At 43.5% G+C, this 22,164-nt stretch overlaps 1 protein-coding gene across 1 annotated transcript in view; it reads left to right on the forward strand.

Moving 5' to 3' along the window:
* The window catches only part of lrpprc (leucine-rich pentatricopeptide repeat containing), a 56,773-nt gene that overhangs the window by 2,909 nt on the left and 31,700 nt on the right, over positions 1-22,164 (forward strand). Inside the window, exons 8-23 of the mRNA XM_084561109.1 lie at positions 119-263; positions 768-922; positions 1,039-1,144; positions 1,265-1,372; positions 8,012-8,130; positions 8,211-8,301; positions 8,838-8,907; positions 10,831-10,858; positions 11,449-11,506; positions 12,259-12,365; positions 13,067-13,144; positions 13,378-13,449; positions 13,595-13,708; positions 13,820-13,950; positions 14,227-14,312; positions 19,580-19,787. Coding sequence (XP_084417235.1) covers positions 119-263; positions 768-922; positions 1,039-1,144; positions 1,265-1,372; positions 8,012-8,130; positions 8,211-8,301; positions 8,838-8,907; positions 10,831-10,858; positions 11,449-11,506; positions 12,259-12,365; positions 13,067-13,144; positions 13,378-13,449; positions 13,595-13,708; positions 13,820-13,950; positions 14,227-14,312; positions 19,580-19,787 — 1,676 coding nt within the window. The remainder of the gene's footprint in view (positions 1-118; positions 264-767; positions 923-1,038; positions 1,145-1,264; positions 1,373-8,011; positions 8,131-8,210; positions 8,302-8,837; positions 8,908-10,830; positions 10,859-11,448; positions 11,507-12,258; positions 12,366-13,066; positions 13,145-13,377; positions 13,450-13,594; positions 13,709-13,819; positions 13,951-14,226; positions 14,313-19,579; positions 19,788-22,164) is intronic.

Consider the following 22,164-nt stretch of genomic DNA (forward strand, 5'->3'; position numbering starts at 1 on the left):
GTATGTTTATATCTACTGAGAGGTAGCCCCATTTTTCTAATCCAAGATTTTTTCTTTTTAATTTCTATTATTTCTCTTCCATTTAATTTTCTTACCATACTTTCTCATTGTACTTAAGACTCTGGAGGCAGTGGAGGCCGCAGACTGCAGTCTGATGGACAGGGACATCATGCAAGTTATCTTCACTCTGGCTAAGTCTGGACACGAGAAGTACCTCCCAGATATGGTTGAGCGTTTGAGGCATGAGAGGGGTTACATTCCAGGTACACCTGCACATCATTTACAATGCTTTCAGACTGAACCACTCGAGGGACACGTATCTTCAAGTTTCTTTCCGTTTGCATTTGCATTATCAATACGAATGTGGGATTGGAAGATAAGTGTTGGTATACCAACCTCAATTAATTCTGAACAAATTATAAGTGCAGGGTCTTGTTATTTTTTGAAATCTTTTTTAAACACTACTAGTTAGAGCTGTTATGAACACAGCTAATGTTTATTTTTCTAACGTTTACACTGTTTTCCAGCACTCTGAAAATGTGTACTACAGAATAAATAGCATGTGTTTATAGTGTACAGTATGCATTAGTGTATACACGCATGATTGAGTCCTGCAGTTTCCTAACACATTGGGCAACTTTTTTTTTTTTTTTTTTTTATTGTCCGTACCAAAGGAAAGACCGAATGCCAATGTATTAACCAACTATATTTTTAAACAGCTTTACAGTGATATAAGGCTGAATTAATTGATCTTCTTCTTCTTGTAGATGCCATGAACTTGTGCCTGAACCTCATCACCCACGGACGGGAGGACGCCTCTTTTCAGGTCCTCAAGACTTTCCCCTCGCTGCAGTCTGATGGCTCCAGTGACTCGCCCGACCTTGGCAACTTCTTCCTCAGACACTGCATCACCATGGACTCGGTACTTGGGAAAAGAATTCAGTCGGAACCTCACAATTTCATTTTCATTTTGTAGCTTGTCAGTATTTGCCAGTTAGTCAGAGGTATGCGTTTTTGATTCCTGTATGTTCCCTACAGTCAGTGGAGAAGATTGTCCGGTACTGCAAAGAGCTCCAGGAGTCAAATTTGCACAGTGCACCGCTCACCTTCGCTCTGTCTTGCGCCCTGGAATCCAAGAAGACTGGTAATGCACATGCTTTCATTTACTTGTTCGCACACTCATCTATCTACATTTGGTGAATATAACAATAACTGCTTGACAGTTGTTAAATTATAATGAAATTGTATTGTTCCTGTTTTGTAGGTACAGCTTTAGGGCTGATGAAGGTATTTAGGGAGCAGGGGCTACCCGTAAGACCTCACTACTTCTGGCCCATCATGACTCCGCTCGTGAGAGAAAAGAACACAGCTGGTACAAACACACACACACACACACACACACAAATACAAATACACATACCGCACAAACCTAGCCACACAGGGACACACACTTGCAGTTTCTTTTTTGTGATTCTAGTGATAATGTAGCCTGCCGGGCCTGTCAGGTCGTTTGGGCGGGCTCAGTGTGGTATTGGGTGCAACTGCGTGCAGAAGCATTTATTTTTCTCTGTAAGCGGCTGATAATTGGTGTCTCAGTCCACCTCCATTGCTCAGAGAGAGGTTGTCCAATTTTACATAGATGTCTGCTTTAGTTTTTGGATATACCCTGACCTGGATGGCTGATAATCTTCATAGACGTATTTCTTTTTGCAGATTATTAAATCAATGTAAACCAAACCAAGCCAGATGCTATTATTTTACTATTGATTCTTACATATTTGCGCTCTGGCCTCTTTAAATTTTAACTCAAGGCAGTAGCTGGAAAGAATATGGTAGATCCTGAAACTAGACAAGATGATTTGTCGTGAGAAGCCTGTTGTTGGACCTTGGAGCCACTTCAGCCACATGTGAACAATCTTATGCGTATGTGAGAACCTAATGGGTGCTACGGAGGCCGAAGAGAGAGGAAAAACGTGCCCTCTATTTGTACTATTTGATACAGAGCTGTTTTTTTGTGCACATGATATTAGCAGTTTTTGAGCATATGTGTTTTTGTGGTGTAGAGGGGATTATGACTTCCCCTGTACCAGGAAGAGCTCTTAAAGGAGAGTTCCCCTCAAATATTAATGACCCACAGAGTGGTCCAACTGGGACAGATTTCATTTGGGCTGGGGCAGTGAAGGGCAAAGAGGTCTGATCCCTGCGTGAGAGAGCCGGAGCGAGAGGAGATGAAACAAACACACACACACACACGCCTCTCTGGAGAGCTCTTGGAATAGATTGCAAAATTTAGAAGATGTTCCCAACTTCCCATGTGGACCTGAAAGACTCTTTGACTTTCAGAAAGTGCGCTCCGACATGAATATCATATTTTCCATTCCTCTTCCCAATGGCTAACCTCTTTCCACTTTTAGCTGCGTGGATGCATGTCTGCAAATCGGTTGTGATGTTATTATATAAAGTAGAGATGTCCAGATCAGTATCAGGGCCGAGCCAGGCTTTTTTAAAATGGTTGGATTGAGCAGGGAGCCGGAGCCGGAGCCGGATGTTTTGTGTTTTGTTTCACGGCTTCCGCAAACTTCAGTCAAACATTAAATACGTCTGCTGTCTGGAAATACATGTCAGAACCGTTGTATATTTATATAATGCTGGTGGAAGCAGAATTGTGATTTAATATAATCCCCTGTTTATGAAGATATGCAGGTTTTGTTAAAAGCTTTGGATGGATTTTACAGATGATTCTGATTATTTATGATGATTCTGAAGAAAAAAAATGGTTTTGTAGCATTTCCTGCAGATATCTCTGAAAGAAGAATATGGTGCAGTGTGCTAGATGGTTGATCTGGTAACCTTTGCCCCTTGGCTGGGGCACCTAAGCTTCCTTATTAAGGGCACTGGGGGGGGCTCAATAGCCTTGAGCATCTCCCTTGCACATTCATACATACACATACATGGATGCACATACAGGCTTGTGGCAGACGGGGTCAGAGGTCATTGTGCTTCAATTGCTTTCTTCAAATCTTTTGTCAAGTTGAACTTGTTTCTCAGTCCTGACCCATCTCTCGTGCTTCAGTCTGGTTCTCCTTTAACTCCTAAAGGGCAGAGTTAAACCCACGATTCTCTTATTTCTAGCCAGTGAGGTACACGATTAATGCGCGGGCAGTTCTGTTTTTTTTCTGAGGCGGTAAAAAGTATTAAATTTATAGAAACTCAACCACTGTAGCAAGATGTTGAATTTAGTTATTCTTCTCGCAATACAATACAAATAATAGGGAACAGGCTGACAATACTGTGTGAACCTCATATGTGATGCATCTGCACACATTTATGGGACATTTCAGAAATCGACAATGCCAAGGTGAACAGATTTTCTTCAAGAATGTGACGGCTGCTAGAATAATTCCTACAGCGACTTCTAATCAAAGTAGTTTGTGTCAGAAGAGGATTGACAAATCAGTTTTAAGTTTGGTGTCATTTAAACTGCATTTTACGCTCAACAGCTGCGACCATCGACGGGTGCACTTCCTGTGTTGAGTCTGCATTTACGGAGGCCTTTTTCACCGGACTCTAAATTTTTACTGCTGCTTGACTGAGACTGTGTGGAAGACCGGTACTGATGTTTGACTTCGTCCTTCTCCATTTGCCTTTTAAAGACAGTTTTGTGGCTCAGCAGATGCAGCCCATGGGGATATTTAGGCCTCAAATCCTGATGAAGGAAATGGTTATTTTCTTTCTCTTGTTTTTTTCTTTTAGTGTGGAGGAAAATGGTCTCAGTGACAGATAGCCGCCGTTTGAAGACTTGTCAGAATTCACAACTCATTAGCGGATGAGCTCTGTCAAATGCCTTCAGCAGCGGTTTGGTTTTTAAGTGCTTTATTTATGCTGAGCTCTGGTTCTCTCTTTGGGGTTTTTTAGAGCGATTAATAAATGATGTATTTTTCTCCTGTCAGCCAATTGACAACATTTGAGCTGGCAGGGAGGAGAAAACGGTTAGACCTGTGTGGGGACAGATTCTCGGGTTTGGCTGGTGAGATGTCTCATTGCCTGACTTGGCAGAATGAAGATGAGGACTAGACATCGGTTTAAACATGCACGGGCACACATGTGTAGACTTAAATTTTCCAACCGCTCAGTCTCAAAGCCACAGAAACTCATAAGACAGCTTCTATTTAAGTATCACAGTGCGGAAAGAAGGAAGGACCGAAGAGAGGAAAGTGAAGAAACTTCTCTCTCACTCACACACTGACTTGTTTCCGATGGTGTTAGCCTTAACCCTCATGAATGATGCAGCCTCTCTGTTTTTTTTTTTTTCCCTCCCCTCTCTCCCTGCTGGACTCACACTCATTGGCTGTAGGAGGTGTGTGTTCGGGGGGGCTTTCGGGGGCCAGTGCAGGTGATGTGACTGATGCAGAGTGACTTGATTTCATGTAAATGCAAGCGCTCTGAGGGAATTCACTTTGGATTACGCGCCCCACTGTACACGGCCCATGAAGTATTAAGCGCTGTGTCACTTTTTGTCCACAGGTGTCACTAGCGGGCAGAGAGGCCGGAGCTGCGGAATTGGAGGGGGGCAACGGGGGAGGGTTGGGAAGAAATGAGGAGAAGAGGGGGGAAAAAACCCTTTACATTTTGATGAGGTGTGGATTTGGCGGGTTTAGCAAAAGCATATGCTTGGCCGTACTTGCCACCTGCCGCCAGCTAGTCAACGCTTGTCAGTCCAGCACGACGCAACGCGCTCTTATCACTTCTGACAAGAAAAAGAAGGAGGCAGAGGGAGGGGGAACTGCAGAGGCAGGGAGTGTTTCTGGTGTGTTTTGGGGGATGAGAGAGATGGAAAGGCTCTCTTGTCTGTTTTCTTTCCAGACTTGACCCTCTTACCCGACTTCCTTCACGTACGCTCATCTCCAGCCTTTTCTTTAATGCAGCCCTTAGACAGAAGCCACTGCTATCTGTAATTTAATCTCCTGAACTTTTGAGTTCATTTGTTGGATTAATCAGAAATAAAATGTATGTTTCTTAGCTGCCATCACTTTGCAGCAAGTCCACCTTTAGAAAGTCACAGACACAGAGAAGGATGGATAGAAGGTGTAGGAGGACAAAGAAAAGAGGATGTGACAGGTACTCATGTCCGAGGACGAGAGGAGATGACAGCTACCGGTTCCCTCCACTCCTCTTTTCCTCTTTTCTCCATCCACACTTCTCGTCTGTGACAGTTAACCTGAAGACATGAATCTGATGATGATATCTTGTGACCACTGCCATGCTTAACTCACTACTCTGATACTTCTTGCCTGGATGGTATGTCAGACTTGGCTTTGCTGACCAACCTGGAGAGGTCTCTACTCTTCTCACTTCTCCCTGGTGCCAAATCCTTATTTAAATTGTTCGGACAGGAGAGAAGGCGAAGAAAGGAGGGTTTTTCACATATTCGGCTTACGGAGTGAAAAGATGAAAGTCCTAGAGGGAGTGCAGTATGAATGACACCTAATAATATCATGTGCTGATTTGTGTTGTATCTTCGCTGTTATTCACATTTATTCCCACCTTTTTTTGTATTAAGACACAGTTTGAGTTGCATGCAGCATATGCAGCATCTATGACTGCTTTATGAAAGTAAGCTTTTAAGGTTTAAGGTTGTGACATGGCAAGCCAGTGGTCTAGTTTTTGCAGTGTGTCTACACTATTGACACACATGTTGGACCCTTGTTGCATCTTTTCACCCAATTCAGCATGTTGAATCGGCAGTGGAATGAGTTGGTGAGAGACACCACTCTGGTTGGTTGTCCAGTTTAGTGAGTGAGTGCACAAGAAGAGAAACGGAAGTGACAAAACTAAAGTTCAAAGTTCAGCGTTGAGAGTCCTTCTCATCTGAACATTCGAATACACAAATATTTTAATGATGTGATGACCTTGAATTTTACAAACCATTGAGCAACTGATTGCCGTAATTCAAGATACAGCACCTCTGCACAATGATTTGTAGCCCTTCTTAGCCTCCCCAGCTAATAGTAGCTCTTCTACAGCTGCTGGTATGAAGAGCTTTTTTCCTTTCATTCAGACACTGAGCATGTGTGCATTGAGTGCATGTTCAACTTAAGTCCAGGCCGAGGCGACGTGAAGCAATGCCACAGTTGCCCCTCGTTCTATGATGTTGGTATGTGTGTCCGGGCCTTTAGAGGGATCAGATTTAAGACATACTACAAAACCTCATCTTCATCTCTTTCTCTTTATGAACTTCACAGACTCTTGTCTTTTCAATAGGTTTGCCAGATTTGCAAATCTATTTAACTTACTACTGACAGATCCAGACCACTCACTTCCAATCCGACTGCCAGCAATAACTTCATATTGTGTAAAAGCTTTCATATAAGCTATGAGGCAAAAGCAGTTGTATTTGTAGCTTGACTTGTTACTGCCCAGCTAAGACGTGGAGTTACTTCGCTGTCAGTAATGGGAGTGGAAACTGAGCAAATGCACCCTGGACTTTAGAGGGTTGAAAGCCCTTGGTCACAAACTTGACCAACTACAAAAAAATACACGGCTAAAAAATGCTGACGATCATGAAAGCTTATGTGCGGAAGCCGGAAAGCACGTGAGCGAAGGCCAGCTCATGCATTTATACCTCCAGCTCTCCATTCACTTGTTTTCTGTCTGTCTGCCTCACCGTGAAATTGATTATGGATTATTCAGGAGGAAACCAGGTGCTCCCTGTCTCCTTTCATAAAAAAAAAAGCTGGCATGAAAGCGATTAGGGGGTAAGAATGGACGGCAGAGCGGATGGATCCTCCATTGAGAAGAAAGAAGAAGATCGGCTGTTTGCTTTTTCTTGAAAGCCGGGTAGATGGATAGTGAGAGGGGAGATGAATGAGTGGAAGGATGGATGGATGGAGTGGTTCAGGTAGCTCTACCTGGGATAATGCAGCCCAGCCGCAGGTTTTAATGGTGTGTAAAAGCCAAGGACTCATGTTTTATTCAGCTAAAGAGAAAGTCTGCCAGGTGAACTCTACATCTCAAGAGGATGCAGGAACACAGATATATATATATTTGTGTGTGTGTGCGTGTTTTGTGAACCTGAGTGGAGTGTGAATACACACAGCATCTTGAGGTGTGTCAACTCAAGGAAGCACTTTAGGTGTAGCTCGCTGAAGTCCGCATGGGAACAAGGCAGATCGGTACACTGCATGTGTTCATATATAGCATATACTGCAGATATGTAGATATTTCTGTTCTAAAAGCAGCACACACTCACGGGGACATGTGTATGTGCTCATTTAGGCTCCCGTCCTTTGTGGGCACGCTCCCAGACATATGCAAAGTGCTGAGGTGCCGCCTCCACATGTGCACAGATCCAGTAAGGCACAGACACTTGCAGGCATGTCCAGGGTGTGTGAGTGGCTGCTCCATATGCATGTGGCTGTTTTGGCCTCCTTCCCTCGGGCAGGACCCCGGGGTTCTGCCGGAGAACAGGGTGATGGTTCACAAGTCCACTTCGGGCGGCGTGTGTGTTTGTTAATATGTTTCCATCAGTCTGAGGTAGAGGGGAACGCAGCCATTAGTGAGAGGAAAGTGTATCTGTCTGCAAAGTGTAGCTGAATAAAGGTTAGTTTCCCCTAATAGTGGTTTTACTGAATGTTTGAGTTGTGGATACAGGAAGTTAATCTCAAACTGACACGTATTTATCATGACTATTGATCTAAGTAACTTGGATCCATATGAATAAATAGAAGTCTGTTAAAAGAAAATAGAGCTCCAGTTTGGATAATTGCCTAAGTGAATTCATTTTTCTTTTGTGTAAGACTTTGTCATCACCTCAGATTTGAAATATTTTTAGCATTTTTAAGACTAATAACCTGAAAATTTAAAAAGAACCATTAATTGCAGCGCTGATCTTTTTGTTTTGTCTTAATTTGCTGTAGTTTTTGAAGCAGGTCTGTCACTACAAAGTAAAAGGTATCCAATGTTTAATTTCAGGGACACAAAGTTCAGGTTCTTCTTCTTGTGTGTGTTGTAGGTGTGCTGGACGTGTTGAAGGGCATGCAGGAGGTTGGCGTTTCCGCCGACATCGAGACTTTATCCAAGTACATCATCCCGGCCTTCCCCAGCGTCGAGGCCGCTCGGCAGGCCCTCCAGGTAACCCACAAGCCGGCGCGTGTTTACCCGTGGTCGCTTGAAAAGAGAGAATTTTCGCTCATGAAAGTTTTTCCCTTCAGGATGCAGGCGTCTCCATGGATTCGGGGACCATTATGAGCTCAGAGGTTCGCTCGTTGGCTGTGAACGACCTGGCCAAACTGTACACCACACGTAAGCACCTCAACGCCGACACTCTCCACAGCATCTTGAGCACCCATCATCATAAAAATCGCTGCTTCGCCTGTGGGCTAATTGGCCCTGCGTTAACACACACACACACAGACACACACACACACATACATTTGTCCACTTACCCCTCTGTACTCATCAGGCCTTTTAAGAGATTAGTCTGTGTGAATATGTAAAAGGAGAGAGGTGCCTCAACTGGCAAAAGGGATGGGATAGAGGAGGCTGGTAAATAATGGATGATTCTTCCTGTTTTCTGTCTTTCATCTCCTTTTAGTCTCAAACACTCATTTTCACATCCATGGCTCTGTTTCCTCTATGTATTTCAGAGTGTGTCCCTGATGATGAAGTTTTTTGTGTTTCTTCGAATATTTCTCTCATTGCTCATCTACTAAATAATAAATAATTTTACCTTAACAGGTCAAATTTCTTCAGCACGATATTTCACATACAACCACATCTTAAATGGAGACGGTTTTTTCGCATTAATCCCTTTCCGTCCATCTCCTTTCTTTTTCCAGTGTCGGATCCCTCTTTCCCCACGTTGGACCTCGTTGTTTTCCGCAGCAGCCTCATCACAGGCTTCAGAAAGTGAGTCAATTAGCCCGTTGTGTGTTTGTGTCTTTCCTCCGTCATTTTATATTCCATATTTCTCCATAATTTGCCCCAAAAACCCCTGACTGGCGTTTTAGGAAAGGCCTGTAGCACTGTGGAGGTCACTGCGGCATATGCTATGAATATGACATGTGCAGCCTATCACACCATCGACAGGGTTCGTGCATGTGGCCAGCTGCGGGGAAAAACACCGCAGTCGTGCACACACACGTACACAGATGTACACGGGCGCCTCATGCATATGGAGGCCGTCATCCCTCAGCCCTCGCCCCCAAAGCACCGTGGGAGATATGTAAATTAGAAGATGCCCATCCATGCCCTTCATAGTAAAGACCCTTGTTCTGGGCTCAGACACACACACACACACACCCACACACGCACACACACTCAGTTGGCCTCAGGACCAGGGTGTGACCCACGGGCTTTTGTTGAAGGGGTGTTTATGAATATTTACAGTTTAGCACTACACACAAAAACACTCCGGCCCCTGAGTGAGGCTGGAGGTGAGTCAAAGAGAAAAGTGCTGACCTGTCTGCGGGGACCAAAGTTATTTCTTCAACAGAACTAAAACAGTTGTGCTTAACTTTGAGCTTTTAATTTGGCCTCTTTGTTGTAGCTCACATGTTAATCAGCTCAGTGGATGCTGATCATTTAAGATAATGGATGAAATAAAGATTATGTGGATCGTTCTCTGGAAGGTGGTGTGTCCTTATAAATAAATCCTTATCTTTTTGTTATTTCGAAGGGATAAAACATTCTGTTCTTAGCAGCGTACATTTATACTTTTTAGTTCAAGTACATGTAAGAAATAATATAAGTAGAGTAAAAGACCCATGACAAACAGTGAGAGACATATATTAATTAAAGAAATGCAGATTAGCAGAGTTTTGTGCTAGATTCGGCAGGTTTTTGACTCGACACTTTGACTCGTAGTATCCACTAATGGTTCCTTGTGTCTGAATCCGCTTCCTCCTCCATTTGCTTTGCTCTCGTCGTATTAGCGCACACACACCTACACACACACTCTTGTGACGGTTAGGTTGCCTGACAGGGTCATAATTGGGCTTGTCACTTGGGGAGTGTGTATGTGTGTGTTTGCGAGCGCCGTGTCATTGCAATGCGGGACCTGCCCCTGTCAAAGACAAGGTCAGGGGATAATTTAATCATTAAAGACCTCTTCTTCTCTCCTCTCATCTCCCCCTCTCTCTTCCTCTCCACCGACTAGCTGACAACGCCAGAAATGTCACACATTGTCATCATTTAGCCCGTGTGTGTGTGTGTGTGTGTGTGACTTTGTGTTTGTGTCTTTTGTGGTTTCCCAGGCTTTTGTACTGCCATCTCTCTTCTCTTGTACTGTGGGATTGAGAGTGTCAAAGTGGAAAATCTCTGTCGGTGTATTGTACTACACTGTCAATTCAGTAGCTATGGCAACATGACACTGTCTGCATTAGGATCGCTTGAATTCAAACATCCTGTAAGGAAAAAAAAAATGTATTGACCTAATACGTGATGTATTGATGAATTCATCTAAACTAATTTATGTCAAACTTATTTTCATATTTGAAAAATATAAATTTGTAAATGCGAACTGACTGCATTTATTTAAAATGTCTAGAAATACATGCAAGATTAAATTTAAATCTAGTTTATGAACACTCAAATTTATTTAATTAAGGTGATCATTTTATCATGTCAAAAATTAAGAAGAAATGGGGAGCAGGTAGAGCTTCAGTTTTCACAAGAAGTGAGCACTGGAGATACGTGTAGGTGACCCTTTTATGTTTTGTAACCTGAAAGCAAAATGCGTTGTCGCTTATGAACAACTCTGACAAGTTGGAGTGTTGTTGACCTGCCAGCAATGCATGTGGCTCATGTCTTGTCCTCTACTGCCCCCTGCAGGTCATCGGATGTGGAGAGCATGGTGAAGGTAAGTCCACACACCGTCTGACATATAGGATTTCTAATTTTGAAAATAGCTGAAAATAAAAGAAAAAAAACTAAATGTGAAAAAGGAGAACACTCTCTGTTTTTGTTAAACATTTCAAGCATCGAGCAGAACATTAGCTGCTGGTGTGTGATGGCTTTTTCTTGAGAAGCTAATCTCCTATGATTAAGAATGTATTTACCATCTGCTGCATGACAAGTAACACTGAAGAAAACTCTGGAATATGACAAATCCCATCCGATCCAAATCTCTTTATGCCACTCTGAGCGTATAAATGTATGGGTGATTTTTAGCTCAGACAATTCTAGGCAATATGTAAATACAGGATTCATTCGCGTGCATTCAAATTTAAACTTCTAAAAACTAAACTACAAAATTTAAAAAGAAAATTTAAAAGACCCATTTAAAAGGACTGGAGTGTCTGTAGGGCAGTTAAACCTCTAGCCTCATCCTAATATCTTATTATTAAATTATTATTATTATTCTTTCTTGTACATATTGTGGAGGATCTTCTGTCAGGTATTAAAGTTAAATGCTGACCTTACATGTTTGTGTTTTAATTTGTTTTCCAGATTACTGAGCTCTTGTTCAAAGATGAGCGCTTCTGCAAAGAAAAGACCTCGTCTTCTGGTAAGGAAACTATCGGTGTTCTCAGTGACATATCGGGCCATTCGTAAGTTTCACACAAGGACACATGTGGAATGCATACATGTCCTTGTATGCATTCAAGATGTGTGTGTCTTTGGTGAGAATGTGTAGCCGGTCTCTACATACTCTGGCGTTATACTAACTATAATTCAGATGACAAAAACTGCAGAGTATTCAGTCTCTGTATCACATCATCACGATGCTTGTGTGTGTGTGTGTGTTTATGTCCAGGTGTTTGTGTTGGTCTGTAAGTGAAAGACTTGCGGAAATGGAGCCTGGCTGCTGACACAGCGCTGAGTAGTTAAAGTGTGTGTGTGTCACTATTTGGCAGTGTATTTGCTCTGGCTGTGTGTGTGTGTGTGGGGCGCTAATGTCGTTCCATGTCAGTGTGTGTGTCACTAAGTCCCAAGTGCTGAAACTGGTGTGTGTGTGCTGGTGGGAGCGATGGAGACTGTTATCCATGTCACATCCCGTTAGACGACATCGGCGGACGTGTTTGTGTGTGAGCGCTGAAGTAAGAGGAAGCTGTCACAGCCAGCCGTCGCACATTCAGTCAAACTCCAGCCCAAAAGCAGCCTCTGTCAGCAGAAAGAGGAAAAAAAGCACGCACTCTGCAGAGGTTACGAGAAAAAATAGGATAAATGCACAAATGAATGCAGTGACTGACACGGTGGCAAATGAAATCTATTCCAAAGAAAAACGCTCACTGTGTGTGTGTTTGTGTGTGTGTCCAGACATTGCATCCTATTTCCTCTACAATCTGATAGACAGCATGTCAGAAGGGGAAGTTAGCGCCCAGGAAGACAAACTGCGGAAATTCTTCAATCAGCTTCAGGCTCAGGTATGCACACACTCACCAGGTTACAGAAAAACACACGCCACACATTCATACATTAATATACTGCATGTCCAGTTCATTCATAACCTACCGCTTTAAAGGAGCTTACACTCTCGGACCGGAGATGATTTGCAGTGTGTAATCGGACTCGGATTATTCCCAGCATACACAAACTCCCTACAGAATAAACTTACATGACCTCCAATCCTGAGCTCCATCTCCGAAGAGAGAAGGTTTGAGTTGGGACGTCTAGACATGCTGCGGAAGATTAAATCATGTTTTACATTTTATGGCCAAGAGTCGCGTCTTAACAGGCTGTTTGAGATTCAGCAAAACTGTTTTCTGGTCCAAGTCCCAGAGTAGTCTTTCAATCATCTACAAATACAGTACGGCCACATTTGATCACAGTGAGCTCAGTAGCAGCAGCTTGTGTGGCAGAAAGGACGAATGATGAATTATTTAAAAAACTCATTTTGGAGTAATTAATTGTGTCCAAACGAGTTTATATATAGTTCACCTGTAAATTACTACCTGAAACCTTCCACTTTTTCCTGAATGAAACTTACATCTTTGGTGGTAGTTTCTATGTCCCTCAGTTCAAAATTCAGCATTTCCAACGATGACCATTTATATAACTCCCCATGTTGAACCTATTTGCTTGGTCTTTTGTTGATGTTTATTTTCCTTCTCTTATTTTCCTGTAGAATGTTATGATTTCGCTGAACATCTACAGAGGCATCAGGAACATCCTGGAGTCTCACCAGGTTCCTCAACTCATCAAGGTACAGACGCCAACCTTCAGGCTTTTACAGTTGGATTTTCAGACTTGTCCGACTAGAGGGTCACTTTAGAAAAGCCTCAGTAAAGATAACCTCGACAGCTGAAAGCATGATATGACTAAACTGAGGGTGTTCTATTCTTTTTGCACCATTATTTGCTCTCCTTGCTCTCTCTAGTGTTGTTATAGTAGCTCTAACTAGTTCGCTCACCTCACAATTTTAACTGTCTGTGTCAGGACGTGATCGCCCTGGTGGATCCCAAAGACAGAGTGCTCAGCAGCTCGGAGCCAGCTACTCCTCGTGCCACTGTGAGTCGGACAGTTTTAAAATGCATCACAGTTTTCCTGATAACTTCTCTGGAGATGAGCGTGCACAACATGTCTTTTGTTTCTGTTGGTACAAGCCCCATGTACACTTGATGTTGTGTGTTTAACACCTCTCTGTCTCCATCAGGGTACTGAGGCTAAGTTGGTGACACTTGAGAATAAATTGACTGAGCTGAAAGCAGAGAACAAACCACTGGGATCTGTTCTCAAACAAGCTTTGCAGGTTCTGAGTGTTGAGGAGGTAGGACTTGTTTGGATACGTCTCATAAGACCTCCCTTTACTTGAATTTAGTAGCTCTGTCTTGTGTGTTGTTGTTTTTGTTTTTTCCTGAGAGTTCTGTTGTCTTATCAGAATCTGCAGCGCGCCCTTGAGCTGAAGCAGCAGTACGAAGATGAGATGACGGCCGGCGGCTACGCCACCCTCATCACCCTGTGCTGTCGCCACAACAATGTGGAGGAGGCGCTCAACCTGAAGAGGGAGATGTGAGTGGAGCAGGAAGCACACAAGGCTGCGCTGCGGCCAGTAGCAGGCCATTAAAGTTTAACTTGAGTGGTATTAGGGGAGACATTAATGCAGGGTCCAGCCGCTCTGTTGACTGGCAAAAACACAGGAAACTCTCCCCTGTTTCCTCCTCTTCACTCACCACCTGGATCCAGCACCAGACTGAACACAGAGCTCGTACTGTAGATGAGTTGCATTACTGTAAGTGGAATACATTAATGAAGTCTGTCTCTCCACATCTCTGTCTGTGCTTTTAGGACTCGTAAGGACTCCTCAGTAGCGCTGGATCCCAATAAATATATCGCACTCATCAAGGCCCTCTCCTTAAATGACAAACTGGAGGGTAAGTTCCACTACACCTGCAACGAATTGAACCTAAAACAAGATTTAGTGTTCTCATTCAGATCTATGCCGTGGGTAGGCACAGCGTTGGGTATAGCTATGGCGTCGGTGGCCTACACTGTAGCCTGCCATGCATACACACTGTGGCGGAGCACACCACAACTATTATTGGGCCAAAATACATTTCCTCTTTCACGTCTCTCAGTGGCAGGACAAGCACTTCCATAAATTCTCCATCTTTCTGCCGCCGGCCACCGTCTACTCAAAGGTCTTCCCTTTTTATGCATTGTAGCGGTTTCAGTGAAAGTGGTTTTCTAAATACTTCTAAAGGTTTAGCTCCCTTGCCGTACTATAAACGAAGCCTTAGCCCTTAGACGTTTTCTTGGAGTTCTTGGTTTTACCTCAGTAATAAATCAGTCATCAGAATAGTTGATTATTGATTAATTGACTTATTTCCTACTTCCTTACTACTTTATCTCTGACCGTAGATCAGACTTCAACTTCAAAACTGATGTGTGTGTGTGTGGCTGAGCTGGTGTGTGTCACAAGCTCTGTCACAATCTGTCTTCTCCTTCTCTCAAACCACATTAGCCAGGCCATTTCCAGAATGCTACGGTGGGTTTCCTTCAGCCCATTGAAGACCCAATTACCATCAGTTTTGCCGCTCTGCTTTTTGCACTCAATGACAGGAAAAATGTTTCCCTTGTCTGTCCTCGCTTTTCCTCTCCTCCCCTTCGCGCTCCCTCGCGGTCTCCATCTCCGTCTCCATCTCCGTCTCTCTATCTGACCCTCTCTCCCCCGCTCTGTCGCGAAGCGTGTCATTCTCTTATCCCCCCCCCGCGCACATTCACACATCCACGTCAGTGAGAAATGAGAGAGGGGGAAAATTACAGGACTGTGTGTATTTTTCCAGAATTATTGAAATCCGCCTTGATGCTAATGGCAGATCATGTCCACCGAAGTGCTTGAGTATTTCTCACACACACACACACACGTAGTAACACACAAATTTGCATGTGAATTCAAGCAAAAGGCATTTGGTGGCCTGCTGGTCGGTGTGTGTGTTGGTGTGTGTATAGGCAGTGCTAACGCATTTGCCATTAGCCGGAGTGTGCATATGGAGGGGACGCTTGTCAGCCACATTAGCACACATGGCTAACCTTGATGTTAGCCTGTCCCCACCCCAACCCGCCTGGCTCCCAGCACACACCAGGCCCAGATGAAGATCATGTCTCCTGGCATCTTCTTTTATTTCTCACCCTCTCTAATGGCTTTGTTGTTTTTGCCCTTGGTTCAAAGCCTCTCTTCCCTCTTCACCACGCAACTTTGTTTTTACAGTACTTTATTCCTATGAGTTTATTCTTGTCACCCTCCTTCTAACACCTCTCTGGAGCAATTCCTCATAATTAGTTCCTCCTTTTCTACCCAATTAATTTTTTAAACCATCTATTATTTCTGTCATGCCGTCAGTGAGCGTCTAATTTTAGTGGTCTGCCTGGCTCTCTTGACACTAACTGGACCTTTGTCGGTGACAGATTACGTTGACAAGACTACAGAACAACCAAAAAGGTACAAAACGATGCATCATAAAGAGATGATCTGTCACCACAAAATCAAAAGTTGCTAAATGCTAAACTTGTTACAGCATCATAGTGTGAACAAACCCAGGCGAACCCGTATAAATCTTACATTTGTGTGATATTTCTTTCCCCCATACTGCAGCCATCCACATTACACTTTATGTTCATCTTTGTAGAGATCCAGTAATTGTTTTTCTCTGCCAACACTGGCAGGTAGAAAAGTGCTGAACTTTAACTTGCTGGATATTATTCTTTTTTTACTGTACACAGTTAATGTCAGTGGAAAACAAATTCATGAGAATCCACTGTTCAACCATGTAAAAGGAAAGATTAACACACAAATAAAGAGCAGCTCCAGAACATATAAAATGCTTGACCTTGCTTTGGTTTAAATCTTGATATAAATACCTCATTATTAATTCACCTTTTATATAAGTTCAACCTTTAATCTGTCGAGCATGTGACCCCTCGTACCTGCCATACACATCAACTTGGCCTTCAGGAAACCGAAACACCCCCATTACTTCCTTCTTCTTCTCTTCTGTCCTTCCACTGTTTTAAATATATCTCCTTTATCACCACTTTGACCTGCCCTTGCCCCTCTTCCTCCATCTGTCCATCCTCCGACTTGAGTAAACAAAACTTGTTCTGGCTTCAGGTGGTCCTGGCATTGAATTTGGTGAGGTGAATGTGTGTGTTTTGGGAAAGAGACATCACTAGCAGTCAAGTCATGGAACATTAGATGAACCATTGGGCTGTGTGATGTTTGTTTACCTGGCTTGTCTGCCTCCCCATCTCTTGATGTGTGTGTGTGTGCGTGCTTTGGCTCGCTGTGCTGGCCATGATGCTCGGCTGAGCTGATGGATATGCATACTGGCTAAACGGACGGATAAAGGGGGAGATGGAGGGAGAATGTCGTAGGGGTGGTTTGGATGCTGGATGGAAGGATGTTAGCCAGTGTAGCTCCATTTGGGCAGATCAGCTCCAAGCCATTGGTCTCGGTGATTAGCGGGTCTGTCAGATAGTGATGGAGAAGAGGTACAGATAGACAGAAGGAGGGAGACATGGAGAGAGACGGAGTCAGAGAGCGAGAATATGTTACATCTGAACTGATAGAGTGCAGACCCGCAAACAAGTCAGGTCATTACTGAAAAATTGTGAATATTGACACCACTGCCTGTGATCAACTTGTTTTACTGGAAAACCTTAGATGTTGGTGTTTTTCTTTCAGTGATTCTTTGCTCTGTGCTTCCCAGCATTTCTCAGAAATACCATCACTATATATTGCAGGATTTTCTAACAATTTATTTCCACAGTTTCTCTTTATTGTATTGGCATGTACACATGAAAGTAGATCACAATTGTAAGGCAACCCACCCCTCCTTTACTGAAACATGTCTTTCTAGTAGCTTTACTACAATATGGAGTCAGTCTGTTAGTCTGACCAAACTAGTTAGTTCAGACTAAACTATCCCAACAACTTCTAGGTTTAGATCTAGGTTTGACATAAGATTTTGGTGGTTCTGAGATGATGAACCCTAGTTTTGTATCCTGACCTTTGTTCTTGTACCAACATGAGGTCAACATTTGCTCACAATTCATGGACTTCAAATAAACTTTAATTGGTTTTGTTGTCTACTGACTTTTCATCTTGCACGATTGTCCAGTCACAATTTCTCCTTGACTCATTGTTCACTCAGTCTCATTCTAACAAACTAAACTTAGAAGGTGGCCATAATCAATGACTATGTTTACATGGACAAGATTTTTTCAACCAGATTGAAATTATTCTGATTAGAGATTCCAAATTAACTGTTTCCATGTGTGTCTGCCTACCATAAAGCATCAATGTAATGTCTCCAAGTGTCATTGTCCACATCGATTCTGGTTTTGTACATCTTCTCAAACACTTGTTTGAACAACTTGTTTTGCTTTCTCCATGTTTCTGTCTCTCTTGAAAATTCACCAATTGTCCGACTGCCCTACATGGGGCAGAATTGTGCAGTAATGCATGAGTGTATTTTTGCCAGTCAGAAAGAAACCATGAGATGAAGTGTTTATGTGGTTGGACTATCAAAGGTTTACACCACGTGGGTCAATCGGATTGAAAATTCCTTCTCATCTGGACAGTTTGATCTGATTGAGGTGGTTACATGAGGGTTTTTTTTTTCATTCTGGTTATTGGCAGAATACTTGAGTCCATACATGGCCACGATCATACATGACAGAGAAAAAAGAAAACAGGAGGTGTCACCTTGGATCCTTTTACAGTGACATTTATGACCATGATGTTAAAGTGTAATACATGAACACACAAGTGGAAGAAAACACATTAACTTCAGAGTTTACCCTTTTCCATTCTTCATCGCTCATGTCAAGCCCTTACACAGCTAACTAAACTTATCCCCCTGACAAGCCTCATCCCCCTCTTATTGTCCTGCCTTTAACTCCCCCGTTTAGCAGTGTCTCCTCCATTGCCAGTCACCCCTACTCCACCCTTCCTTCCTCTATTTTCTCCTGTCCCATTAAATCTGTGACAGCCTTCGTTCCCCATCGCCATAACAACTGGCACGGGAAGGTGGAGAGATGGAGCGACAGACTGAAATTAGGATGCCAAAGCACTCACCAGTGGCCCCGTTCCTCAGCCCACAAGTGTGCGTTCCCAGTGTGGAGTGACACTCCTGTGTGAAGGGTTTTGTTGTATTAACAGCTGTGTAGGTTTAGGTATCATTACACCCACATTGGTTTACTTTAATTTTATTTGTTTTTTTTTCTGCTTTTCTGTTTTAAATTTCCACCAATAAAAAGAGCAAAGGGTTTGGAGTGAATGTTAAACAAGGCGCCAGTATTACCCTGCAACTGGAGATTTAATGCAGATTATTCAAATATATTCTGTTTCTGCATCTCCTCCCTTCTTCTTGGTCATGCTGTATAGATTAGTATCTGTGGTGGAGAGCGGCTGTATCGCTGTCAGCCCATTAGCAGCTGTCTAAATAGACGGTAAATGCATCTTAATTACTTTACCCTGATACACCACATATATACACACATAACACACTCCCTTTTCACCATTTAGCCCCGAGTGTTGGCCAGATGGGCGCGTGGCCCAGTAAAAAGCCCTCCATTACCGGCTGGACTTGACCAAACCGATCCACCCCTCAGCCCGCTTACCGAGGTCTCACTGGGGCCACGGCGGGCCCTTGTCGCCACATACCTATAATTTAGCCCCCCAAGTGCTTTCCACATGGCCACGGCAAAAAGCTGGCCTCCATTGTAGGGGTCCGGTAATTGTAGTCTCGTTTAGAAAACCGCAAGTAGCAATTAGCACAGAGTTGGCATTATACGGGGTTGGATTTGCATCCCCGCTGGGTGCAAAATGCTGTTTTAATATGGGTTTGTTTTCCCCACATGGAATTAGCTAAAGGGGCCTTTTATCATATTCACACACCCTACTCTTCTCCCAGCCAAGCTCTGCCCACCTCTCGCTTTCTGTCTCCTCATGTCTCTGCATCATCTCTCTTTCTCCATCTCTTTTGTCCTTTTCAATTGTGCTCTTCTCTTTAACTTTAAATCATTCTCGCATCATTTCTTTTGGTGGTGTGTTTCTCACACGTGTAGAGCTGTAGGGACAAGTGTCACAGATATTTCTTGTCATAATTTCTCTTTTTTTTCCCCTCCTCCATCACAGAGGCAGTGGACATCCTGAAAGAGATGAAAGAGAAGAAGGTTGTGTTCAACGACACACACGTTAGCACACTCTTTCACATGCTCAACGCCGTAGCTTCCCAGAGAGGCGCCTCCGTCGTCCAACGGCTGCAGGACACCCTCTTTGCTCTCGGCCTGATCAAGCCCACCGCCAACCTCTGCTCACCTGTAGTTACAGCTTACTTGGAAAGGTAAACACTGGTTAAACTGTTTTACAAATCAAAAAAAAGCCCTGATCGTAAAATCATGCAAACTGGCTCACTGGCCAGATTTGATGTTAAAACATTTATGTGTGTTGGGGTATGTTTCCCTTTCATGGCTGAAGTTGTCCACGAACCAGCCAACAAGCTCACTTTTGTTTTCCAATTCGTCTTCATCAGCCAAAGCCTGTTGCCAGGTGTGTGTATGTATGTGTGTCTCAATGAGTCACTCATCCCTCCCTATGATCATAGCTGGGGTTATATTCTGGGTCAGCGATTCAGACAGAGAGAGGATGTGGAAATTGCTCATTTATGTGTGTGTGTGTATGTGTGTGTTAGAGCCAGGTTTTGTTTGTTTGAGGATGCGCCAGCTGCAACCTCTCCCATGAGCCCCCACCCCTGATCTCCTCAAACACCCACTGCTATCCTCCGAGGTTTAAACGTGTGTGTGTGTGGTGAGAGATGGCCATCGATGCTTCCTCCAATAATGCAAGTATGCAAATGAGCGTTGGCAAACATTGGCTGTGGGGTCACTGGTATTGGCCCACCCCTCAACTCTATTCAGTACGTGTGTTATTCAGTGTATGTGTGTGTGTATTCTATTTTTCAGAACAGCTTTTAAGTAGATCAACTCATTAGCATGTTAATTATGTACAAAGCACTAATTGCTGGATTTACCATACCGCGTGGTGCACCGTTAGGGGCCCGTCAACACACACACACACACACCCCTTGCACATGCTTTCATACAGTGTACTTCTAGTGTACATGCTGGCGTAGAGGTAGACCTTTTTATACACACACACACACACACACACACACACACAGCGGAGCTCCCCTGCTGCTGTTTGTGTTGCCGAACGTCTGGTCGTTGGCACAAACAAGAGTTTCTAGGTTCACTCGTTAATCACTGCCTCTGTGAGATTAGCAGGCTAATTTACTCCTGGGTCATCAGCAGCAGCCAAAACACAAACGCACACAGCAGCTTACCGCGCAAATCAAGTGCCAGTTGTACTTCCTCCAAATGATAGTGTGGCGTGCACACGCTAATGAACACAAGAGAACAAGATCGCTGCTTGTAGTCTGCCATCATCCGTCATGTGTTTGTTAGTGGCGCATTTGTGAGCGTTTAGCTGGTTTCACCTACAAACCTAATGTGCTGATAGATTTAGGTAGTTGCCCATTTTACCAGACGTAGTTCAGATTTTTCAAACAAACATCAGCAACATACAGAAGCTCCAGCAAGTCATTTTTCTTCTCTTAAACTTGTCATCTCTAATATAAAAAGAAAAATTAGTGTCAACTCTGATTATCCTTGAAATAGTTAAATTAATTGCAGGTTAATAGATAAAACAAGTCTATGGTGTATACCTTATTTCATTAGCTTTTAATTGTTTTTAGTGACAAGAGACATGTAAGGCTGCAGAACTCATAGTTTTTTAATTAAGCTCTATTTGAAAATAGATTATTTTTTTTTTAAAGGCTGCATCAAAAGTGTGACATCTTTAGTAACGTAAAGAGTATTGCTCCAGCAGTGGTTCATCTAAGCTTCAGGGCAGCTTCGAGCACCACACAAGACCCAACGTTTGCACTCCGGTTGAATCCGTCTCCTTGCGCTCTTCTCTTTTTATCTTTTATCTTCATCTGTTCATCTCCACCTCTTCATTCCGTCAGTCAGCGGACAAACAGACAGTCGGGAGGAGGAGGGATGGAGGGAGGCGATAAAGAGAGGACAAAGCAGGCATCACTCCCGCCTGCACCCGTCTCATCGCTGCGTCAGCGCTAATGACTTAATGAACACTTCTCCGCCAGATTAGCCCCTGACAGCCCATCACATGCGCCGCCCCGTTAGCCTTCATGGCCGTCCGCTCAGCATTGTGTGCGCTAACCTGCTTCCACGCTAGCTGGCAGCTAGCTCACATTGCCACATCCTCGTGGAGGTGATTAGCGACAGGGAATGCTAATGAGTCCAACAAAATGAAGAGCTGGCGGGACATGTATGATAAGACGGGCAACTGTAAAGAGGAGGAGGAGGAGGAGGGTAGAGAGCAGAAATGAGATGAGTGGCTCGGAGGAAAAATGCCTTGTTCACTCCCACTTACAAGGCCTAAAAGAAAAACTGGTAGTAGATTAATAAAGTACATGAAATGAGCCAAAGATATTTTAAACCATTAAGTATTTTGATCCTAAAACTACACTTGTGCTGTGAAGAATCAGTATTTTACACATAAATTTTGACTTTATAGAGTTGTAAATGCTACAAACCCACCAAGAAATATCACCCGGCATCTCTTTCCCGTTTATGAATGCTAGCATTTGCTGAGTGTGTATCTGACTGTAGAGCACCTGCACAGCTAACACGTTCCCC

This window comes from Chelon labrosus, assembly GCF_963514085.1.
Source record: "Chelon labrosus genome assembly, chromosome: 15".
Taxonomy (NCBI): domain Eukaryota; kingdom Metazoa; phylum Chordata; class Actinopteri; order Mugiliformes; family Mugilidae; genus Chelon; species Chelon labrosus.